The following is a 21,022-nucleotide window of genomic DNA, read 5'->3' as shown; positions in this document are numbered from 1 at the left end:
GACTATTACTAAATTACACTTAATTAAAGATACATTTAATGTTAACTTTTCATATACAAAGACAAATTGATGGTATTAATAAGGGGTATATTTGAAAAAAGAGTAATAAATGCATCTAAGAATTTGTATGCGGTCTTATATTTAGGGGAAAAAAAATTGTAAATATTCTTATAAGGGAAATGATAACTTGTGCCCTTAGGACACATGTTACCCAAAATAGAAATTATGTATGAGAAATTGTGTCTATTTATTACTCAAGAAGTTAGGAATTAATTTTTCATAATAAATATTAGGAGATGTTATATGTCCCGAGAAAAAACACAGCGAAATCATCTCGAATGCAGTGCAGCCATTAGATTTATCAATTGAATAAAATACATGAGCAGATGAAAATAAAAGTGGCCCACCACCCATACATATTTGCAGGTCGTGATTATCTCGGGATAAATTTTCTCGCTATATGTATCATTATTCATAAATATTTGCTATTAATGAAATTTTTAACATGTGCCCTAATGACACAAGTTAGCATGACTCTTTCTTATAATTAGAGACGGAGGTATCTTTTTTATTTATATTTCATTCTAAATTGAGCATATATTAATAATATCAATCTACCTTCGAATATAAAAAGGGAAATGCGCTAACATGCTCTAAAGTCACATGTTAAAGATTTCACTAATAGAAACATTCTTTTACAAGATTCCACTAATAGGTGAAGTTTTATATTGAAAATTGGGTCAATTTATTTCTAAAAAAGTTGAAGATTAATTTTTTTGATGCAAAAAAAGTTGAACATTAATTTTTTTTCAACAAATATTTATTATTAGTGGAATCCTTAGTACGTATATTTAGACCATAAAAAAATCAACATATGCATAAAATAAAATTTAATAATAGTCAAACACAAATTATACACATTAATAACACTTCAAACATTTCTTAATACGTATAAAAATGCCAAAAGTGTCTTATGAACATGGAGGAGAGCAGTAACAATTTGAATATTTCCCCTCTAAATACCTTAGCTATGTATTATAATTTTTATATATATCCTTCTTTCGATATTGGACTGATCCACATGATTAAAATGAAGGAAGTATACGAAAATATTATATCAACGTGTTAATATTGTAAAGTCTGGGGACACAGCATACTGTAGAGACGATAGGGGAGGTGGAGGTTCTTGTTTCTTAATCTTGTTCTTCAGTAAACGTTGTTTTGTAAAGTGTAATTTTTCTTTGGCATAAAACCATAGCATTCGGAGTATCCCTCTTTTGTTATACCGAAGCACCAAGAAAAGAAGAAATCTATGGACAATTAATAAGATAACCAAGGCTGTTAAGTCCAACCATTTTCCATGACTTAGTGGAACCCCAAATAGTATTGGCAATACTTGCTCTCCTGTAACTTTTGGGTCCCCTGGTAGAAGAGGATCAAACTCAACCCCCAACATGTCATTTTTGTATTGTCCCTATAGTTGAAAAATACATAGCAACAAATCATTATTATTATATCTTGTCATTCTTGGAATGCATGCATGGGGTCTAAGAAATATTTTAGGAGGACTAAAATCAAATGTTGGTATATTTAGGGGGACCATTTACTTATTTAACCCTAGAATTAATATGCGTGAGGAGGAAAGGAAGTAGTATTTGCTTACTATAAAACCAGTCCCTGTTCCTAAACCTATCAACACATTAGGAACCACTGCGGCTACAACCATCATGCAACTCTCAACAACTGATAGACAGCAGAATAAGTTGATACAAAAAAATGTACAATTTGTATAGCCAGGATGAAATTGCACCATGAAGTAAATAATTACTCCAGAGGAGATTGATATTAGAAGGATGAAAGGGAATGATGATATAATGTTTGATATTACAAATGCAGCCTCTCCACAATGCCCTTTGGATCTTTCACCATGGAATACCTGATTTTTGTTGCAACATTCATATTCATTAGGTGGACAACATTATATACATACATACATATATATATATATAGAAGAATCACTTCTATAAAATTAGCTTCTTATTTTTTTTTTTGGCAGATATAAAATTATTACCTTTAATTCTTCAATGAAAAATGGTAATCCTCCACATGACAAACACATCATGAACCCATAAATGAACGATAAACACTTTCCTCTAGCCAAGATGGAGGAGTTGCCCGTGCCAATAGTAGTTCCTGTGAGTATGTAGAATATTACCCTCAGCCAATAGTAACCCAAGTCTCTATTCATGTTAAGGAAGGACCGTTTCGTCAATGTGTATAGTTGCTTCCACCACGTGGCAATGCTCCCAAAATTATTGGAATTAATTGCATCCTCTTCCTGCTCCTGCGCCTTAGTTAGTATGCATTTAAATTAGTCGATGGATTCATGCTTAAAATTTTCCTTACAAGGAAATTCTTGCTTTTTAGAAAAAGGGTCTTGCTAACACGGTTAAGGATTCAAGAATAAAAATAATTAATATTAGATTTTATGTAAAAAAAAGTTATTTTTTTAAAGTTTCAATGCATTAAATGCATCATTCCTAAGTAGTAGTTTTTTATGTAGACTTCTTAACAAGTGTTTTTTAGGACACTTGTTAGCATTTATCTTTGAAAAATTCTTGATTGTTTAGGATTGAAAATAAAAAATGTATGTTTCATTTTAAATAAACTTAAACAATAGTCAGAATCAAATTAATAAAAAACTAAAATGGATGTTAAAATGTACTCTATCCGATCAAATTTATAAGCAAAAAAATAAAATTTTAAGTTTATTTAATAACTAATGTATCCGGTCATAAATATATGTCAAATACATTAGTTATTCAATGTATTTAAAAATTTGTTTTTTGCTTGTAATATGACCGGAGGAAGTACATGGATTAAGAAATCTAATAAAAAGTCAAGTTTAGTTTTTACATTCCAAAAGTATCCTTGCTACATTCATTGGTTTAGCAAAATGAATAAATGTCACATATATAGTGCAATGTATTCACAAGTTGTGAGCACTCACTCCATCCCAATATATAAACTTCATTTGTCCTTTTCATATATTTTAAGAAAATTGTTAGTGTAATGAATGTGTCTATTTTATATATTAATATTACCAAATTGTATTTTGTTTGAATGTGTATTAAATTTGACTTTTTATATTTTAAAACAAGTTAATAGTATCAATTATGTAACATTGGTGAAACAAAATAATAGTGTAACTAATGGGACAAAATTGAAAAAATAGTTCAAAATTTTATTGAAATCACAATGACATGCTCTATAATTTTGGTCATTTTTTTGGTTAGAATCACATATAATTTAGGATAGAAGAAGTATTGAATAACAAAGCATTACATTGGTTTTCGGTCGTTGAATTCTTCTTTTGACCTTAATGATTAGATCTGAACTTTTGTTACTCTCTATGAGTTTTCTTCTAAGACCATTTGCAATGGTTGTGTTGAATCTGACATTCAACAGGCAAAAGCATTGCAATGGTGTGTTTAATGTGTGTTGAATGAAGACATGGATGAGAGAGATGATGAACCCATTCAACACAATTGAAACCTGCACCGGATGCCACGCGGCGCTGCTTCATTGGCCAAAACCTGGCGCGTGTAGCACACGCGCCGACAAGGAGCGTGAGTGTGCAGAGGACGGAGAGAGAAAACGAATTCTGTGGGAAGGAGGGACAAGTGGTGCAACATGATTGGCTGTTTCAATTTTTAATCTTCTTAATGCTTTGGACTCAATTATTTCGTTGCAAATAATTTTTTTATTTTTTTACTAAAATTCGTAATTTTTTTTCTCTACAAATAGAGACTTGGATCATTTCATTTGGATACATAAACAAAAACCAAGTTTTTCACTCTCTTAATCTTATTATTTGTGTGTCGCGTGCTTAGTTTGTTGTATTACATTTTAATTTAAGAAAATAAAAATAAATTATTTTACAAAATTTTGTTTTTCCATTTTAAACTAAAAAATAAATTGTTAATTGTATTACTTTAATTTAATTATAATCGATAATTATAATTTTATGTAATTATAAAAACAAAAATTAATAAACAAAAACCAAGTTTTTCACTCTCTTAATCTTATTATTTGTGTGTCGCGTGCTTAGTTTGTTGTATTACATTTTAATTTAAGAAAATAAAAATAAATTATTTTACAAAATTTTGTTTTTCCATTTTAAACTAAAAAATAAATTGTTAATTGTATTACTTTAATTTAATTATAATCGATAATTATAATTTTATGTAATTATAAAAACAAAAATTAAATAAGAATAATAATAAAAAGTGGTGGGGTAGGGTGTTGAATGAAAACCATTGGAGAGTAAAAATTGAATGGGTGTTGAATTAAGAGAGAGAAGATGATGTGGAGTGTTGGAAATTGAAAAAGTTGGTGTTGAATAGTGCTGAATGAGAGTAACCATTGTACATGGTCTAATGTCTGCCGTTCTTATTCCTACTATTGAACTTGATGATGTTGGCTGTCAATAAGAATATTCGCATTCAAAAATATAATATAAGAAAGACTTAAATATGGTATTGGTCTTTTTTTTTGGTTGCAATTGGTCTAGTAAATATACAAATAATAATACTTTCAGTCCTTGCAAAAAATACTTCCTTTATTAATCTCTTTTTTTTTTTTTGAAGGAAACTTTTATTTCCTTTATTAATCTCTAACATATTTAGAATAATAATCTTTTTTGTGAGATGTATTTGTAACAATACTGGCATATATTTCTGTTGGGCAAATTAGTGCAATAACAAATATTGACTGAAGAGACTAAAAGGACCAATTCCTAGAATGTTAGAAATTAATTAACCAAAGGAAAATTCTCCAAAATATTAACTTAATTGTTTGGGTTGGAACACCGAATTGAAGAGATATTATCTAGGTCAAATAGTAAAAAAAAAATCACTAACATAAGAAAAATTAAAGGAGATTCATAAAGTCCTAACTCATCTGAAAAATATCGAAATCGCTAGACTAGATATTTGAGTTTAAATCCAGGATTTTAGTCTGTGTGTATTTCCAATAGTATTTAATACTTTGTATACGGATAAAAATAATCAAAGGATTTTCTTTTTAAAGCATTAAACCATACATATTTTAGACTTACATGGCATCTTGCAAGAGCTTCATTAATCAAGTCAAAATCCAAATTAATGCTCATGATGAAATGATCTGAAGGATTTCTTTTGGTAGGACAAGGAAAACCTGCATCACCAAAAAACTAGTCCCAAAAAAAAAAAAAAAAAAAAAACTAGTTCCAAAATTTATTTAGACTCAATTTTTAACTAACATGTGGACACATATAATTGTGTGGTAAAAGTATTTAATTACCTTTAGAGCCATATTTGCTTCTCCAAAATAAACAGTTTCCCCACTTGAGAGCAAAAGCAAATCATCAAAAATATTATAAGTTTCACACCCTGGCTGATGAATAGAACAAATAACTATTTTTCCTTTAAAAGCTATGTTGCTTAGGGCTTGAATCACATAGGATGCTGAAGCACTATCAAGTCCACTAGTTGGTTCATCAAGAAGTAACACAAAGGGTTGTGTCAAAATCTCAAGACCAATGCTAAGTCTCTTCTTTTCACCATTACTAATACCTCTTAAATGCCAATTCCCAATCTTAGTATTAGCACAATCTTCAAGTCCCATTTCTATAATTGTTTGTTCCACCATTTTGTTTATCTCTTGTTTGGTCATTTTAGAAGGAAGCCTCATGTTTGCAGAGTATGTGAGGGTTTCTTTTACGGTCAAAGTTCCTAAGAAAAGTTCCTCTTGACCTACATAAGACTGAAAATTGTAGAAATATTAATTCATGACATCATACATATAGGATAAAATCATTATATATTTTTTGAACAAAATCATTGCTATATGATTGCATTCATTTTTTTATTAGCATATGCATGATATTATCTTACCACTTCTTTGGAGTACAAACTTCTCTTCTTTCCATTGATTTGAATGTTGCCAGTCACTGCAACATTTGCAGCAAGTGTTCCTGAAAAAATCAGAATATTTATGGCATCTCGGTCACTATTATATATATAACATATGCAAAAGGTGAGACTAATAGATATACTTTTTTATAAAAAAAAAAATTAAAAAAAAATCTGTTTTATTTCTTATCTTTGTCTTTACTTTTTTCTATATTAATCTTGGCATAACATGCAATTTTGAATATTTTTTAAAATATATGCAAATACTATTTGTTAAGTTTGTTAATAGAAGGGATATGACTTAGAAACTCCTATATGCATTTTTTGTTAAGTCTTAACCCTTCGGTTTTCAACATAAGGACGTTTGATAATTCAGAGTTCAATGAAAAGGTAAGTAAAATCAAACTAAGGATTATTTCAGGCAAGATTTAAACTCATGTTCTCTCAAACAATTTATCCTTAAATTAGAGTTAGTAAATCACTTAAGTCTAATTCCCTGCTTCAATTTTCCAACTCATACCTACTGAACTACACCTTCTAGGACACAAATAAGATTTTACTTTTGATTCTAAATAGACCTATAAATAAAAATAGAAAATATTTTCTTATGACAAACATAGACATTTAAACTGAAATATATAATAGAGAAAGAGAGACCAGCCAAAGAGGTGAGTAGGGTGGTTTTGCCACAGCCAGAAGGACCCATAATAGCCATGATCCTGCCAGGTTCAGCAAAACCAGTTACACCATCAAGCAACTTCTTCTTCTTGTCTGCACCAATTGTTACCGTTACATCTTCCCATATCATCACCAATTGTTACCTTGATTTCTATATATTTATATAAGGACTAAAAATATTTGTATTGTTGCTGCTTTCTTCTTTCTATTTCTTTAACAGGAGTCACATACAACTCTGCCAGTTTGCTATATTCTGCTTTCCCATTCCGTGTATATATTTATCATTAAGATGTCGTTCTCATTACAAACAGTACAATCCGTACTATAATAATGCATGCAACATATTTTTTACTAAACAATAATGCATGTAACATAATAATGTTCCACGTGAGTGTTACATTTTTTTTTTACCAAATTTTTCTTTTTCACTTTCACCTCTTTTTAATTCTTTCATTCTAGGTAGCTCGTGGGAGAAAAACACATTTGGGTTGTACCATACAGTAATATTTGTTTATCAAATGTCTGTCACAACTGATCACATGCAAGTCACTCGATCTCCATTTTCATTTGCATGGGAAACCCTCAGTTTCATTGAATAATATAAGATGTTCTGATGTTTAACTATACACATGGACAAGGCAGAGTCGATCATAAGATTTTTGGTGCTTGTACGAATCTATAACGGTGTGTCTTTTTAGTTATTCGAATGTCTTTCTTTTTATATTTTCAATACAATTAATTGAATTATGTATGTGGTACTAAGTAGTTCGAATATCTTGGATTCGTAATACAAAATGACGGAAAAATAAAAGCATATGTAAATCATCGTATTCAAGTTCGATGCTTTAAATGGAGAAGAGTCTCGAGTGTTTTATGTGATACAAACGTACCGTTTAAGTTGAAGTGAAAAAATATCAGACAATTGTCAGACCAGCGAAGTTTTATAGAACAAAGTATTGGACGGTTAAGAACCAACACGAGAATAAAGTAAGTGTGCCGAGATAGGGATGTTGTGTTAGATGTGTGGTAAGACTAGATGAGATGAGATTAGAAATGACAACATTGTAGAGATAGTTGAGGTAGCACCTATAGTATAAATATTGTGGAAAAGATGTTTAGCTGGTTTGGACATGTAGAGAAAAAACTTGTAGATTATATAGTAAGAAAAGTAAATCAAATACATGATAATCATATTACAAGAGGTATAGAAACTAGAAAGACCTAGAAAAATTATAAGAGAAACTATTAGGAAAGATTTATAAATTAATCAGTTGGATTTAAATATGGTTTATCATATAACAATATGACGTATTTCGATTCATGTAGTCGACCCCACTTAGTAGGATAATGTTTGGTTGTTGTTGTTGTCGTCTTTTGAAAGCATTGACTCAAGCTTAACAACATGTATTATTTCATTTCATGATCAACTACCACATTTATTAGTCAATGAGATAATTAACTTCTCGTGCATCGTGCGGTTCCAAGTACTAGTGTGTGTGTGTATACATACTATTTTTTAATAATATTGTTGAGTAAAAAAATTACAACTATTGTAATTGTAATTATTTTTTTTTTTTGAAATACTATTGTAATTGTAATGTAACACATAAATTGGGATCTATTTCGAAATACATGTTGGTGTCATAAATACATATTTCTTCACACATTATTTGCATCATATGTCACCCATAATCAAACCTCACCATTGTATTTTAATATTAAACGAATAGTTATTTTTTAAGTTCATCAAGATGGTGTAATGGATACATGTTTTCTGTAAAAAAAAAAAAAATGGTGTGATAGATCGACTTCGCCAGGCTAACCTTCACTTTGTTTTTGAAGGAAATTTATACAAAACACAATTTAATTTTATTGAATTTTTTATCTCTTGTAAAAATCATTTGGATTGAATCAACTTTTAATTTATATTATAACAAAACCGTATATACATAGATTATAATATGCTCTTTTTAACTCTTATACGTTTCGCGTATTTGTTGCTTTCTAACCTAAATATTTGGTTCATTATACATCCGTAAACATGGAATAAACAGGTCCGACTCAAACCGCACTTAATTGATCAGATGTTATTTTCATATGTAGTTCGAATATTTTTTATCTCAAAGCTAGATGCTATTTTCATATGTAGTTCGAATATTTTTTTTTATCTCAAATATGATCCAAATCAAAACGCGAACACCCCTAATCCCAAACTATCCACCGACGTTACTTTTTAGCTATGCTAATATGCATGCTCTAAGGTTTTGCATAGTTATGGGGCATATTGGTTTATCAATCTTGTCGAGACCGAAGGCAGGAATGTGGCATATTACACACACCCATGGGAAAGAAGCTTAATCTATTGCTAAATCCATGGTTATTTGCAAGTTACAGCAAAATTTGCCATAACATGTGGGAGACAGATAAGAGGAATCATATATATAGTTTTATACAGGTTTGGCATCTGGAACATCATCAAGAATAAAAGGTCCTAGTTTACCAGCCCTGAATAGTGTAAGGAACTTTTTTGATACCATTAACCGTGCTTCTGAAGCCTTGTGAGGTATCTTTAATGCCTTCTGCAGTGCACCAAACTGCTGGTCAATCAGGTTTTCCAAGTCACTCTCATCTTCTACGTTGCCGTCGAATTCTGCTAGAGTCGAATAGAGTGCATGCTGAACTCCCACCACAACATCCTATGATAGAATAAGAACAAATGAGTCAGAAACGACAAAACAAAAATAAATCACAATAATAGGATAGCTATTCGCATTGATATACTGTCTAAGACCCATCATCACAAACTTGCAACGTCAAATGTGAGAAACATAATTCAACATAACCTTCCTAAGGTTCATCAACCTAAAAAGACTAAATTATTTGCAATTACAGACAAAACAAAGAGCATATATATGAAACACACTCGAACATGTGTTCGACCCACAACAACAAATTGTTATTTTCATGTTGAGCTATTTACAGAAATGATGCTACATCAGTAGATATGGGGTATTTAAGTAAATAAAAGTATTGTAAAGCATTTGTAAAAAGTAAAAACTAAGGTTTTTAATTACTACAATAAGCTTTTAGAAGTTTTTCAAATAGGCAAAACAGATCAAAACCTTTTAGATTTTACACTATCTGCAGATTTAAATTAAATCACACAAAGCAATTAACCTAACATCATTCAAGACAACAATATATGATAAAATAATACGGGACTGAACACCTATGGGCTTAAACATCTTAAAAAAGATCCCCTTCATATGGATTTAAAACACTTGGAAAATGTAATATTTGGAATTTGACAACCACAGTGTGAACATTTCCAGCACCACTTCAAAGTGTCATATTCCATTATTGCTATTTGTTACCTCCACATATATCATGTCAGATCTATTAGGCGAACCTCTCCTTTGCTTAAGATTTTTCAGGTTGTATCGATCATTTTCCTTGGCTTCATATGTACTCCCATCAACTCGCCTGTTGTTTATGTGTTTCCAGTGAAGTGGAGTACCCCGGGTATTTAAAACTGCCAAGAAGTACTGAGCAATACGCTCCTCACCCACCACTGAATCTTTAACAGACCCTGTCAATGAAACGGCCAAGTTTACATGAGAAAATATACACAGACAAGTGTTGCAAATTATATCATATAATGAAACTCAACAGATGCAGATGGGATATTTAAATGCCAAAATTGTTCTGTGAAAATAAAGTAATAACAATGAGAGATTAAAAGACAAAAGTAAGAACAATCAAGATCTAACCAGACTGCTGGTGCTTGAGATAGTTTATTAAAATAATGATGAAATATGCCATATCAAGAGGGTTGAGTAGCTCAACTTGTTTGAGCTAAGGGTTAAAGGAGTTGGAGGTCCCATGTCCAAACTCTCAGGCAAATAAGGAAAATACTAACCAAACAACTAATTACTAACATTGGTCATTTCAAAAACAAAACAAAAATGCCATATCCACGGACAATATAATTGACAATCATAAACGTCATTAAAAGCAAAAACACCTTTTCAAATTACGCAGTGGTTTGAAATGTCATAATTTGTTTTTCTTATAAAATAAGTTTATTACCCCAGAGTGTCCTTAATGTCATTGAAAATGCCTCCTCAATAGAGTTTAATCGACCCAGAGTGTCCTTAACGCCTATTTATGTTTAAGAATCAAGAGTAAGATGCTACTGAATGATTTTCCGCTTTTGGCACAAAGTATTATTCACACATTAAAACCAACCATGTGCTGATGTTATCATGATGATTATTTTAAACCTCAACAATTATTAAATTTTAGAAGTGGAATTCAGTAGTGTTTCTAAACGACAGTTTCAGGTACCACCTATGCAATATGACAATTTCATCAACATGATAGGGAACCATCCTCCTATCACTTTGTCACCAAAAATTGGGTAATAGGGACCAATAAATTGATTGTGTAAAATACAAGTAATTTAAACAGAATCTCAATAAATAAATGGGACTACAAGTATTTACCAATCAATAAACAATTGTTACCTAGCATGTTAATGAAAACAGTAATCTTAACTTCAAAATTAAAGCCACAGAAATGAGAATAGATCGGCAGTACAAATGTTAATGGAATTTGGAAGCATGTTTAACGAATAAAACACCAAATTCAAATTGTAACCTTGCGAGCTTACAAAATGCAAACAAGAACAGAAAACAACAAATAATGTGTTTGCAAGCAAAAAATGTGAACAAGAGACAGCACAAATAATGAACAACAATTGAGAAATTATTTATTAAAAAAGTCAAATACTACCATTGTAACATTAATATCAAGTCTCATTCATAATAACTTTATAGGTCTTGCTTACGAGTGCCCCCGAAACACTTTTAAGGATTCTAAAGCAAGAAATTATTTATTAAAAAAGTCAAATAATACTATTTCCAATGCATTGAATACACAAATTTTCCTAAAGACTTACTATTTAAGGTCCTTAAAGAGTGCCCCAGGGGCACTCGTTGGTATTTTCCTAACTTTATAAGGTGATCATTCTAGCCTTTAACCTATTTGCAAATTATATTGCAGACTGATGAGAAACTGATAGGTAGAATAAAAAACAAATTAAATCATCTATCAAATTCCATTTCATAATTAAATCATCTATCAAATTCCATTTCATAATTCAGTGTCCACGACAGAGGTCTGAACAAGCTTTGAACAAATCCACAGGAATCAAACATGTGAAGATTGAACAAATACAATTTCAGCACTTCCTTTTAAAAAATAAAGTGATGCATTAATAACATGAAATGTTAAATTTTACTAGATAACTTCAATCAATTGATACAGTACCTGCAAGAGCAAGCTTTAACCCTGTCTCTATGTCAGAGATACTTGGAACCAGAACCCCTGGGGTATCTAGGACGTATATGCTCGGCTTGTTTGCTATCTGAAACATCAGGTCAAAGAAATTCATAATTTCATTATGGGAAGTACCATCAACATAAAATAGAAACAGATGCCAAACTAATACTAAAAACAAAATCAAGGAGAAGGATAGAATAAGCATTGCCTTTTGTCTTCATATACTCTTCAAATAATATTTCATCATATTTTAAATATTCAATCAATTACCACAAATTCTCAGGATCAGGGAAGGACTAAAATTAAATCTCTGGAGGAATTCTAACTAAACAAAAAATACAATTGTTTTCCCAAACATAATAATGACCAGGTATGCAATACTCTTTGGAATACGCAAACAAATTGTAGTTTGGCACAATGCTATCAATGCCAAATATACATCAATTATGCATTCAGCATAATGACCTTAAAACTAAACATTTTTTAACTACCAAGACCCAAACTTCATTAAATTTTGATGATTACATTACTAGTTGTACTTAGTAATGCTTTATTACACAAATATATCTTATGCCCTTTCAAATCATCGTTCATGAAACTTTCAGTTCATAAGTCAGTTAAAAATAACCTTGATAGCAAACAAACAACAAAAATCCAAAGCCAACAATATGCTACACTTGTGATGCTCTAAGGAAACACTTCAATTTAGTTCCTCCATAAGAAAATTTCATTTACACATGAACAAAGTCACTGAGTGAATAATGAGACGTCAGAAACAGAGATAACCATACCTTAAAACCTGCAATATCTTGAGTGACACCAGGTAGTGGACCCACAGCAGCTCGCTTCATCTTCTCCTGCACTAAGAAAGCAAATCAAAACATGTTACTACAGGCACATTTGATAAAAAAATCTTGTTTGATAAGCTTATTTTGTAAAAAAAATTGTTTCTTGATTTCTTATATTTAAAACCAAACATTTAAATGGAGCCCTTGTGAGATTGTTTGGGAGGGCTTATGACATGTAGTTTATTTCCATAAGCTATCCAGGATAGCTTATGAAAACAGTTCAAACACTTTGTTTTATCATTTCTTGTAGAAATAACTTATAATTAAGCATTTATATGATAAGTGTTTATACTATAAACGCTTAATTATGTTGTTAATCCAAATAGGGTCGTGTTAAAAAAAAAACGGTTTTTTCAATTTTAGAAAACTGAGAAACCAAAACATAATCAAACAAGCCAGTCAAATTGGAAATGTCAATGACAACAAGCCAACAACAGAGATTATCAAAAACCCTTACCGGGAAAGCGAGAATGTGCAATTTGATGAATGGAATTAATCAAACAAGATTTGCCAACATTAGGAACACCAACCACCATAACAAGTAAAGTAGGTTCCTTCGAAATCGCTTCCTTCAATTTCAACTCCACAAGTTCCAGAAGCTTCGTAACAGAACTTTTACTATGAGCATTTATAGGAATGCAATCTTGCTTACACGACTCAAAATAATTCACCCATTTCTGCACCATAATCAAACAATAATCACAATTAATCAATAATTTAGGCAAATCATGTAGCCGACCCCACTTAGTGGGATAAGGCTGTTGTTGTTGTTGTTGTTGTTGTTAGGCAAATCATTAACAGAAAATAGATTGTTAATTAGTTAATGGTCAGCTACGAAGCATTGACTCATACACCAGACATGACACGTCCACATCAAAAATAATTTTTTAAATTATATGACTGAATGTAATCACATGTGACACATGTCGGGTTCGAGGACACAGCGTTCGATTAGAAGTGTCTGTAAAATGATTATTACATGCATGATGTTGGGGTTGGCTAAGTCTTTTTTGTTGAGTGCGACGACACGTCGTTTCAACGAAAGGTGATGTTGAAGATCGGAGTTGATGGAGGAAATAGGAATACGAGCGTCTCTGACTTCGATGACGAGGTCGGCGAGTTTAAGACGGTTACGGATGGCGCGTGTGGCGGCCGCCATGTGTCCTGGAAACCAGTTGATGAGTCCTCCGCCGGTGTTGAAGTCCATTTCTCCTAAACCTTTCTTCAACAATCCCTTCAATGCCCCCATTTTCTTCTTCTCTGCCAGCGAACAAACTGAAAACCCAGAAGTTATAACTGTCAACAAACTGATGGCCCAATATAACAGTAAATTTTTAGTGAAAAAAAGTTATCAACAATAAACTATGCATACTCAACAAACAATATCACCTTGCAACCACATTACAGTAATTAAAAACAAGTTCTGCTGAAAATCAACATAAGCAGATTCATTGTAACATTTCAACAAACACCTTGTGTACAAAACTCAATCATATACCAAAATAAAAACTATATATCAATGAACACTATCAACAGAAACTAGTCCGCATAGAAATTAGTTTCGCATTAAAAAATGTGTTTAACGACAAAATTAACAAAACTCAAACAACGAGGAAATAAAGGAGTTATAACAAGAATGAAGAAATGAATACGCATGAAAATTACAAATGAAAGAGAAGTGCAATGGCTTTGCGTTCTCTGACTGAGGTGCTCTTGCGTCGGAGTGTAACGGCGGTGAGTCGACGAGGGCGAGAGAGGGACTGTTATTGAGTCATCGCCAAAGTTATTTGTTTTGAGAAAATATTAGAAATTTAAAAAATAAAAATAAAAAGTTAAGGTGGATTCTAGAGTGAGAGTTCTAACAAGTCCCTCACCGATGGACCATTATAAAAAACATTAATAGTCATTTGATTAATCTAAGTGATTGTATCTTACCGTACACTTTTTACACAATATCACACTTCTTTGTTTACTTCTCTCTAGCCTTTTCCCGTATCTATTTCTCTGCTCTCTTAGCTTTGATAACCTCCATTCGGTTGTGGTTATAGTAAATCAAACTGCTCCAAAAAAGAATCAAATGCGGCTCCGTCTTCCTCCCTCACTCCCTCACTCCCTAATCAAGCTTATGTATGATATCTCATTCATTTTTGTTGGTTTTTAATTCCAATAAAAGTTAATAAATTAAAATATGAATATTTGGTGTGAAGTGATGTGAAAATTCAGAGCCAAACTTTACATATGGATATATGTTGTTAAGCCCCTTTTCTGGTTCACTTTTGTGTTTTTATCAAATGACAATCAAAATAGAGAAGATGATGGGAAATCAGAAGACCATCGATGGATAGGAAAACAACAGAAAGAGAGTGATAAAAGATTCAGATAGAGACCAAATACATATTTAACCCTTATAAGAATATAGAAAGATCTTAAGAAATTAGCAGATCTTAAGTAGCGGAGGGAGGGTGAAAAGGAGGCAGAGAGGGAGGGGGAGAGAGAGAGAGAGAGAGAGAGAGAGAGAGAGGAGGAGGAGGAGGAGGAGGGGAAGAAGCAGGAGAATGAGAAGGAGAAGGAGAAGAAGAAGAAGGGGGTGTGTGTGGGTAGAAGAGTTTAACAAACATGAACATATTAACAAACCGAAAAAGCTCTATTTGATAAAAGAGCAATGATATTTTGACATCATTTGATGACAACTTTGTTGACAACCTTGTTTTTCTTATTTTTTATTGGTCAAAAACAATGAAGAGAGAAAAAGGAAGAGAGAGGATAACAACATCATGTGAGTATGAGAGAGAAAGTTGTCCAAAAATTGTCAAAAAATGGTTGTCAAAATATCATTTCTCTTGATAAAAATAAGTTATAAGTTAGAGTAATGATATTTTGACATCCATTTGATGACAGCTTTGTTGACAACCTTGTTTTTCTCACTTCTTATTGGTCAAAAACAATGGAGAGAGAAAAAGGAAGAGAGAGGATAACAACATCATGTGAGTATGAGAGAGAAAGTTGTCCAAAAGTTGTCAAAAAGTGGTTGTCAAAATATCATTTCTCTATAAGTTATAAGCTACGCTAATGGTTAGAAAAACCAGTTCATAGTTGTTTGTTAATTGATAGTTAAAAGCTTATAGCTGAGTTAAATTAAATTAAAGTATTTGATAAAATTAGATTTTGAAATGATTGGTAAATATAAAATGACATAGAAGCTAGCTTGTAGCTTTTAATTGAGATTTTTTAACAAATCTTTTTATTTATTTTTTATGAAAAATTATTTCTTTTATTTAAATCGCTAAATAAGTCAAAAGAAAAAAATGATAAATATAAATATCTAAATTCAATAGAAAGTGTTCGTTTTAAAAATTAAAATAAAAAACAATTCAAATTCGGAACAATTTTTCAAAGAACTAAAATTAGAAGGAAAAAAACAATGTTAAAAAAATAAAAATAAATCGAATAAATAAATCGAATGATAGAGTAACATATACTGGATTTTTTTTAATGAAGTAGCATAACATATATAATGAAATAGTGTATAGTCAATATAATTAAGTCACATCATTTTCATCTTAAATATCATAAACGTGGAGGGTTGTCAAATTCGAACAAAGGGTATTTTGGAGAGTAAAATATGATGTGTGAAAAACATATAGAATGGAGAAAGCAATAGTCTTAACAAAAAGATTGTATTCTCAACCTTAAATTCTTTGAGTATGAACCTTGAATTAGAGTATCATCTCTTCACCTTGAAATTATATTTGAAAAAAAATCCTCATATTAATATTTATCTCATAATATTGTCTTATTGAAAAATTAGCTATTGTAAATACCTATCTTTATATTAAATATTTTTTATATTTTCTTAATCTTGAACTAGGGCATCATCGCCTCACCTTGAAATTATATTAGAAAAATACACATATTTATAGTTTATTTACTTTTAATAGTTTTTTTGTTACAATGTTATTACTATGAAGTTTCAAACACGTTTAGCGCAAATCCTCATACGTAGAGTTAGGAATCGAACTCCTAACCACTTGTTTAAGGATTCAAGTCTCTTACCCCTTGTGTCAATCCATTATTGATACTTTAAATAGTTATTTAACTTTTTTGTTGATTCAATAGTTCATTTCTTTGCCATTGGAAAAGGAAAAAGAAAAACATGTTTGCTATTGATTCTTACTTGTGGAAAAGGAAGAAAGAAAACATTCTACTCCATTTTATTTATCGACAAAAAATACATGTTTGTAAGTATGTATTTCGATAAGTATCTATCTTTTCAGAGCTTATGTTTATATGTTTATTCATGGCAACAAATTGTATATGTGTGTGTGAGTGTTAATTTTTAATTAGTCATGTAAACAATTGGGTTTAAATTAACATTTACATTTTGAAATACAAGTACGGTCAATCAAATAGACGTAAGGACAATGAAGATTAGTCTCTTCTTTAACTAAGTTCAAAGCAGACTTAAAATAAAATTCCATAATAGTATTGTTGTGGCTTCCTTTATAATCTAACACTCTAATATGATGCATTCCCCTTAAAGATGATCTCTCAACGCACACTACAACGGTTATTAGTTCTCAAATCAATCCATATGATATGGTTATCAATCTTAGAAATAGATAAAAAAAAAAAAAAATAGGGTTGAAATAAAGATGGTTTAGGAAAGAGTATAAATTAGCAATACTATAACAAAACTTTAACAATGTTAAGCTTGACTAGATCCCCTAAAAAATGTTAAGCTTGACTACATATATGCATAACTTTTACTTATAAAATATATAGGTAAATAATTGTATTTGAGTTATTTGTTTAATCACTTAAGACTCTTCTAACTTTAAAGACATATGTAAAGCTTAGTTACTAAGTTTACACACAACAAAATTTTATATCAACTTTGATAATTATATTTTACATATAGAAATGTATAATTTATAATAAAGATAAAATGTAATAAAATAAAAATGAGTTTTAAAATAATTATATAAATTTTCTATTTAGAACTCAATATACTTTAGGTCAGCCCTGCAAATAGATTAACAAACTTAAGTTAAGCTAAAGATAAATAACACTTACATTGTTTTAAAATTCTTTGTTGTTTTGATTTTTTTTTATTACAGAGTTTTGTGTGTTGAATATTCTTATTGTTTGCTTGAGTTCCTTTTCTTGATGCATGTCAGATACTCATTCAAGTTTTAAACAATCATGTGAGACTTGTTGTTGTTTATTTCAATATATTTTGCACAGAGGTGAATGTTATCTACGTATTACAAAATTTGAGTAAAAGAAAAATTGTGTTATCAATCAAATCAAAAATTAAATATTAAATTAATTGGTATTGGTTCTTGGGTCATGTCTATTCATTTTTGTACTAGGTGTGTTTCGCAATCTTGGAATATTATATTTTTGCGTGAAAACCTTGAAGATTTTATTCACGTAACTTGTTGTCCAAAAAACGTGTGTTTCTAGAAGTTTGCTATTGTCTGTTTGTTATGTCGTACTTTTGAAACATATGTCATAAACATTTTAGGAAATAATATTTTTGCTCCAAGAATATTGTGAAGACCGAATATACTTTCTAATGGTTAATTTACAATTGGCCATTTTAGATGTTATTTTGCGGGGGCCTAAACATCTAATTTGTGAGTTTTGAGTAAGTGTTGTTGTCCATGATTAAGTTTTTGTTTTGTTGCGCTTACATTTACGTAGCAGATCTAGATTACCATAAATGATTTCGGATTAAAAAATGTTTATGGAAAATACATACCATAAAAGTTTAAAAAAGATTTATGAAACATGCATAATATAAATGTATAAAAAAAATATTTATTGAAAATACATACCATAAAGTTTTAAAAAAAGGTTTATGAAACAACATACCATAAAAGTGTAAAAAAAGGTTTATTTAAAATACATACCATAAAGGTTTTGTTTTAGGGAAAATACATACCTTATGGAAAAAAGGTTTAAAAAAGTTTACAACCGAATATAAATTGTGTGTTAATTATGTTTTACTGATTTTCAAAATAATAACAAAACAAAGTTATTAATTCTTATAAGTCCTAAACCTATAAAGTATTAATAACAAAACAAAGTTATTAATAAGAACATCTTTGTAAAGTATTATCTGCCACATTATACGTGGCCAATTCTGTCATTCCCAATCGCAACAACAGTTGTCGCCATCTAAATATAGTGCAGAGGGAATATTAATTGACTCAGAAAAAGTTATTACAAACAAGGAACTCCAAGTTTCGTCATTTAGCACCCAAAAATCATACTGAGAATCGACTATAGACCGAAATCATTTATGGTAATCTAGATCTGATTTAGCAGAGGGAATATTAATTGACTCTGATTTTTTTTTATTACAGAGTTTTGTGTGTTGAATATTCTTATTGTTTGCTTGAGTTCCTTTTCTTGATGCATGTCGGATACTCATTCAAGTTTTAAACAATCATGTGAGACTTGTTGTTTATTTCAATATATTTTGCACAGAGGTGAATGTTATCTACGTATTACAAAATTTGAGTAAAAGAAAAATTGTGTTATCAATCAAATCAAAAATTAAATATTAAATTAAATTAAATGGAATTGGTTCATGGGTCATGTCTATTCATTTTTAAGTATGATAATATAAGTAAAGGGTCCCATAAAACTATGATAAAAAAAACAACAAAACATTTTTAAGCCGAATTAATGTATGATCTTTATTTTACGTTATTAATAACCTATAGTATATCCCTAAAACAAAATCTAGAGTACATTAATTTAGTTTAATAAAGTTTTATAGGACCCTTTTCATCATAGTTTTATAAAATTATTTACTTAGATTATTATACTTTAAAACTTGACCCAGATCTTAGATCCATTTAATTTTATTTTCAATTTGATTAATAACATAGTTTCCCTTTTGCTTAGGTTTTTAATCCGTAACACTATTTTCCTACAATAAATAGCAAATATTTTCCTTTACGCACAATTGAATGAATTCGGTAACAATTCATCTCAAACAATCATTAAATGCTTCAATTTGCATCTCATAATGATCAAGTAGAATAGGCCATGCAGGCAATGAGACGATTCAAGACAGAAATATAAGTAATAAGAAAAATTCATCAAAAAAACAAATAATTCGAGTACAATGTTGATGTTATTATTATTATTTTTTGTTTTATAAATGTAGGTGTTATTTATCCCTAGACTAACTTAATTCTTATATTTTGTTTCTTATCCTAGGTTCAAAGATACGTTGTTTCGTTCATTTTTTATTGTTAGTTTACATTTTTTATTGTAGGTTTCACTATCACTATAACTCAATAATGTTAGATCTTTTACGTCACGACATACAACTTTTTTCTGTTGGTTGTCAGAATTTTATAATTGTAGTTCTTGTAAGTTCTGAACCATATATCTTCATCTATATCATGCACTTATAATACTCTTTCCTTAATCATCTTTTACACTCGTAAGTCCAAAGCATCATCAAGTATAGTACAATATATTTTTTTAACAACAAAGAATAAGACCATGCTGATGTTCTATTAAGTGATCAAACAAGTAATAAAGTGTAGGAATATGAAACCAAGATCTAAAGTCACCAGGTTCTTCAATTATATGAAGTAAACTACCAAAATACCAAAATACCATAGATAATGCTAACAAAAGACATTACAAAATGGTTCATAACAAAATGCATAATAGTGGAAAGATCTTTCCAAATGGTAAATATTCTTTCAACAACAAGTTTTTCACTTCCAGCAATCTGACTCTTAGTTAATGAATTCCATTTCCTCAGCCTCCTCTCCTGGATCTTCATTCATGATAAACATCATTACTTCTGTAAGCAGTAGAATGACCCTTACTTTGCTTTTGATCACAGGTTCAACAAAGTCTTTGTCATCATCAAACATGTTATCGTGGTAATTTTCATAATTTAAATAAATTTCTCTGTTGATGAATTGCTCCACGGTAGTAGAGGCGATATACATTATTTTATGCACGGTGACTAACACACCCTCAGTTGTGACTCGTGTAGATAAATTGTTTTACATTCGATGTCACGGATTCCACAATCAACACTGATGAATAAGGGTGAAGAATGATATCTCCGGTGAGGGCTGTCAATGGCAGCAGTAAAAAACTTGTTGCTGAGTTCAAAAAGTTTTGTATAACCTCTACTGAATTCATCCATCCATCACA

At 30.4% G+C, this 21,022-nt stretch overlaps 1 protein-coding gene and 1 pseudogene across 2 annotated transcripts; both read right to left on the bottom strand.

Annotated features, from left to right (window-relative positions):
- Nucleotides 1-1,117: 1,117 nt before the first annotated feature.
- Nucleotides 1,118-6,762, bottom strand: LOC146909783 (ABC transporter G family member 12-like; annotated as a pseudogene).
- A 2,212-nt stretch (nt 6,763-8,974) lies between these two features.
- LOC146909782 (P-loop containing nucleoside triphosphate hydrolases superfamily protein) lies at nt 8,975-15,418 on the bottom strand. Of its 2 annotated transcripts, XM_085722836.1 has the most exons (8): nt 14,759-15,418; nt 14,489-14,583; nt 13,803-14,098; nt 13,281-13,500; nt 12,767-12,837; nt 11,964-12,060; nt 10,007-10,221; nt 8,975-9,328 (listed from the first exon to the last, which is right to left on the bottom strand). In XM_085722836.1, exons 3-8 carry the CDS (start codon nt 14,070-14,072, stop codon nt 9,080-9,082), a joined length of 1,122 nt encoding a protein of 373 aa, XP_085578962.1. In that variant the 5' UTR covers nt 14,073-14,098; nt 14,489-14,583; nt 14,759-15,418; the 3' UTR covers nt 8,975-9,079. The 2 variants fall into 2 exon arrangements, with proteins under 2 accessions (XP_085578962.1, XP_085578964.1); XM_085722838.1 differs by lacking the exon at nt 14,489-14,583.
- Between the last annotated feature and the right edge of the window lie 5,604 nt (nt 15,419-21,022).

Source organism: Medicago sativa, chromosome 7 (assembly GCF_051527215.1).
Source record: "Medicago sativa cultivar Bolivia chromosome 7, Bolivia_mono, whole genome shotgun sequence".
NCBI lineage: Eukaryota > Viridiplantae > Streptophyta > Magnoliopsida > Fabales > Fabaceae > Medicago > Medicago sativa.
Note: the sequence above shows the minus strand (reverse complement) of the source record. Positions and strands in the feature narration are given on the sequence as shown.

Bases quoted from the DNA above. Each gene is read 5' to 3' on its own strand.
- LOC146909782 (XM_085722836.1), bottom strand. From the start codon at position 14,072: ATGGGGGCATTGAAGGGATTGTTGAAGAAAGGTTTAGGAGAAATGGAC. The intron at 12,838-13,280 runs GTAAGGGTTTTT...TTGCTTTCTTAG, and splicing joins TGCACATTCTCGCTTTCCCG to TGCAGGAGAAGATGAAGCGA. The intron at 10,222-11,963 runs GTACTGTATCAA...TTTCATTGACAG, and splicing joins GTTAAAGCTTGCTCTTGCAG to GGTCTGTTAAAGATTCAGTG.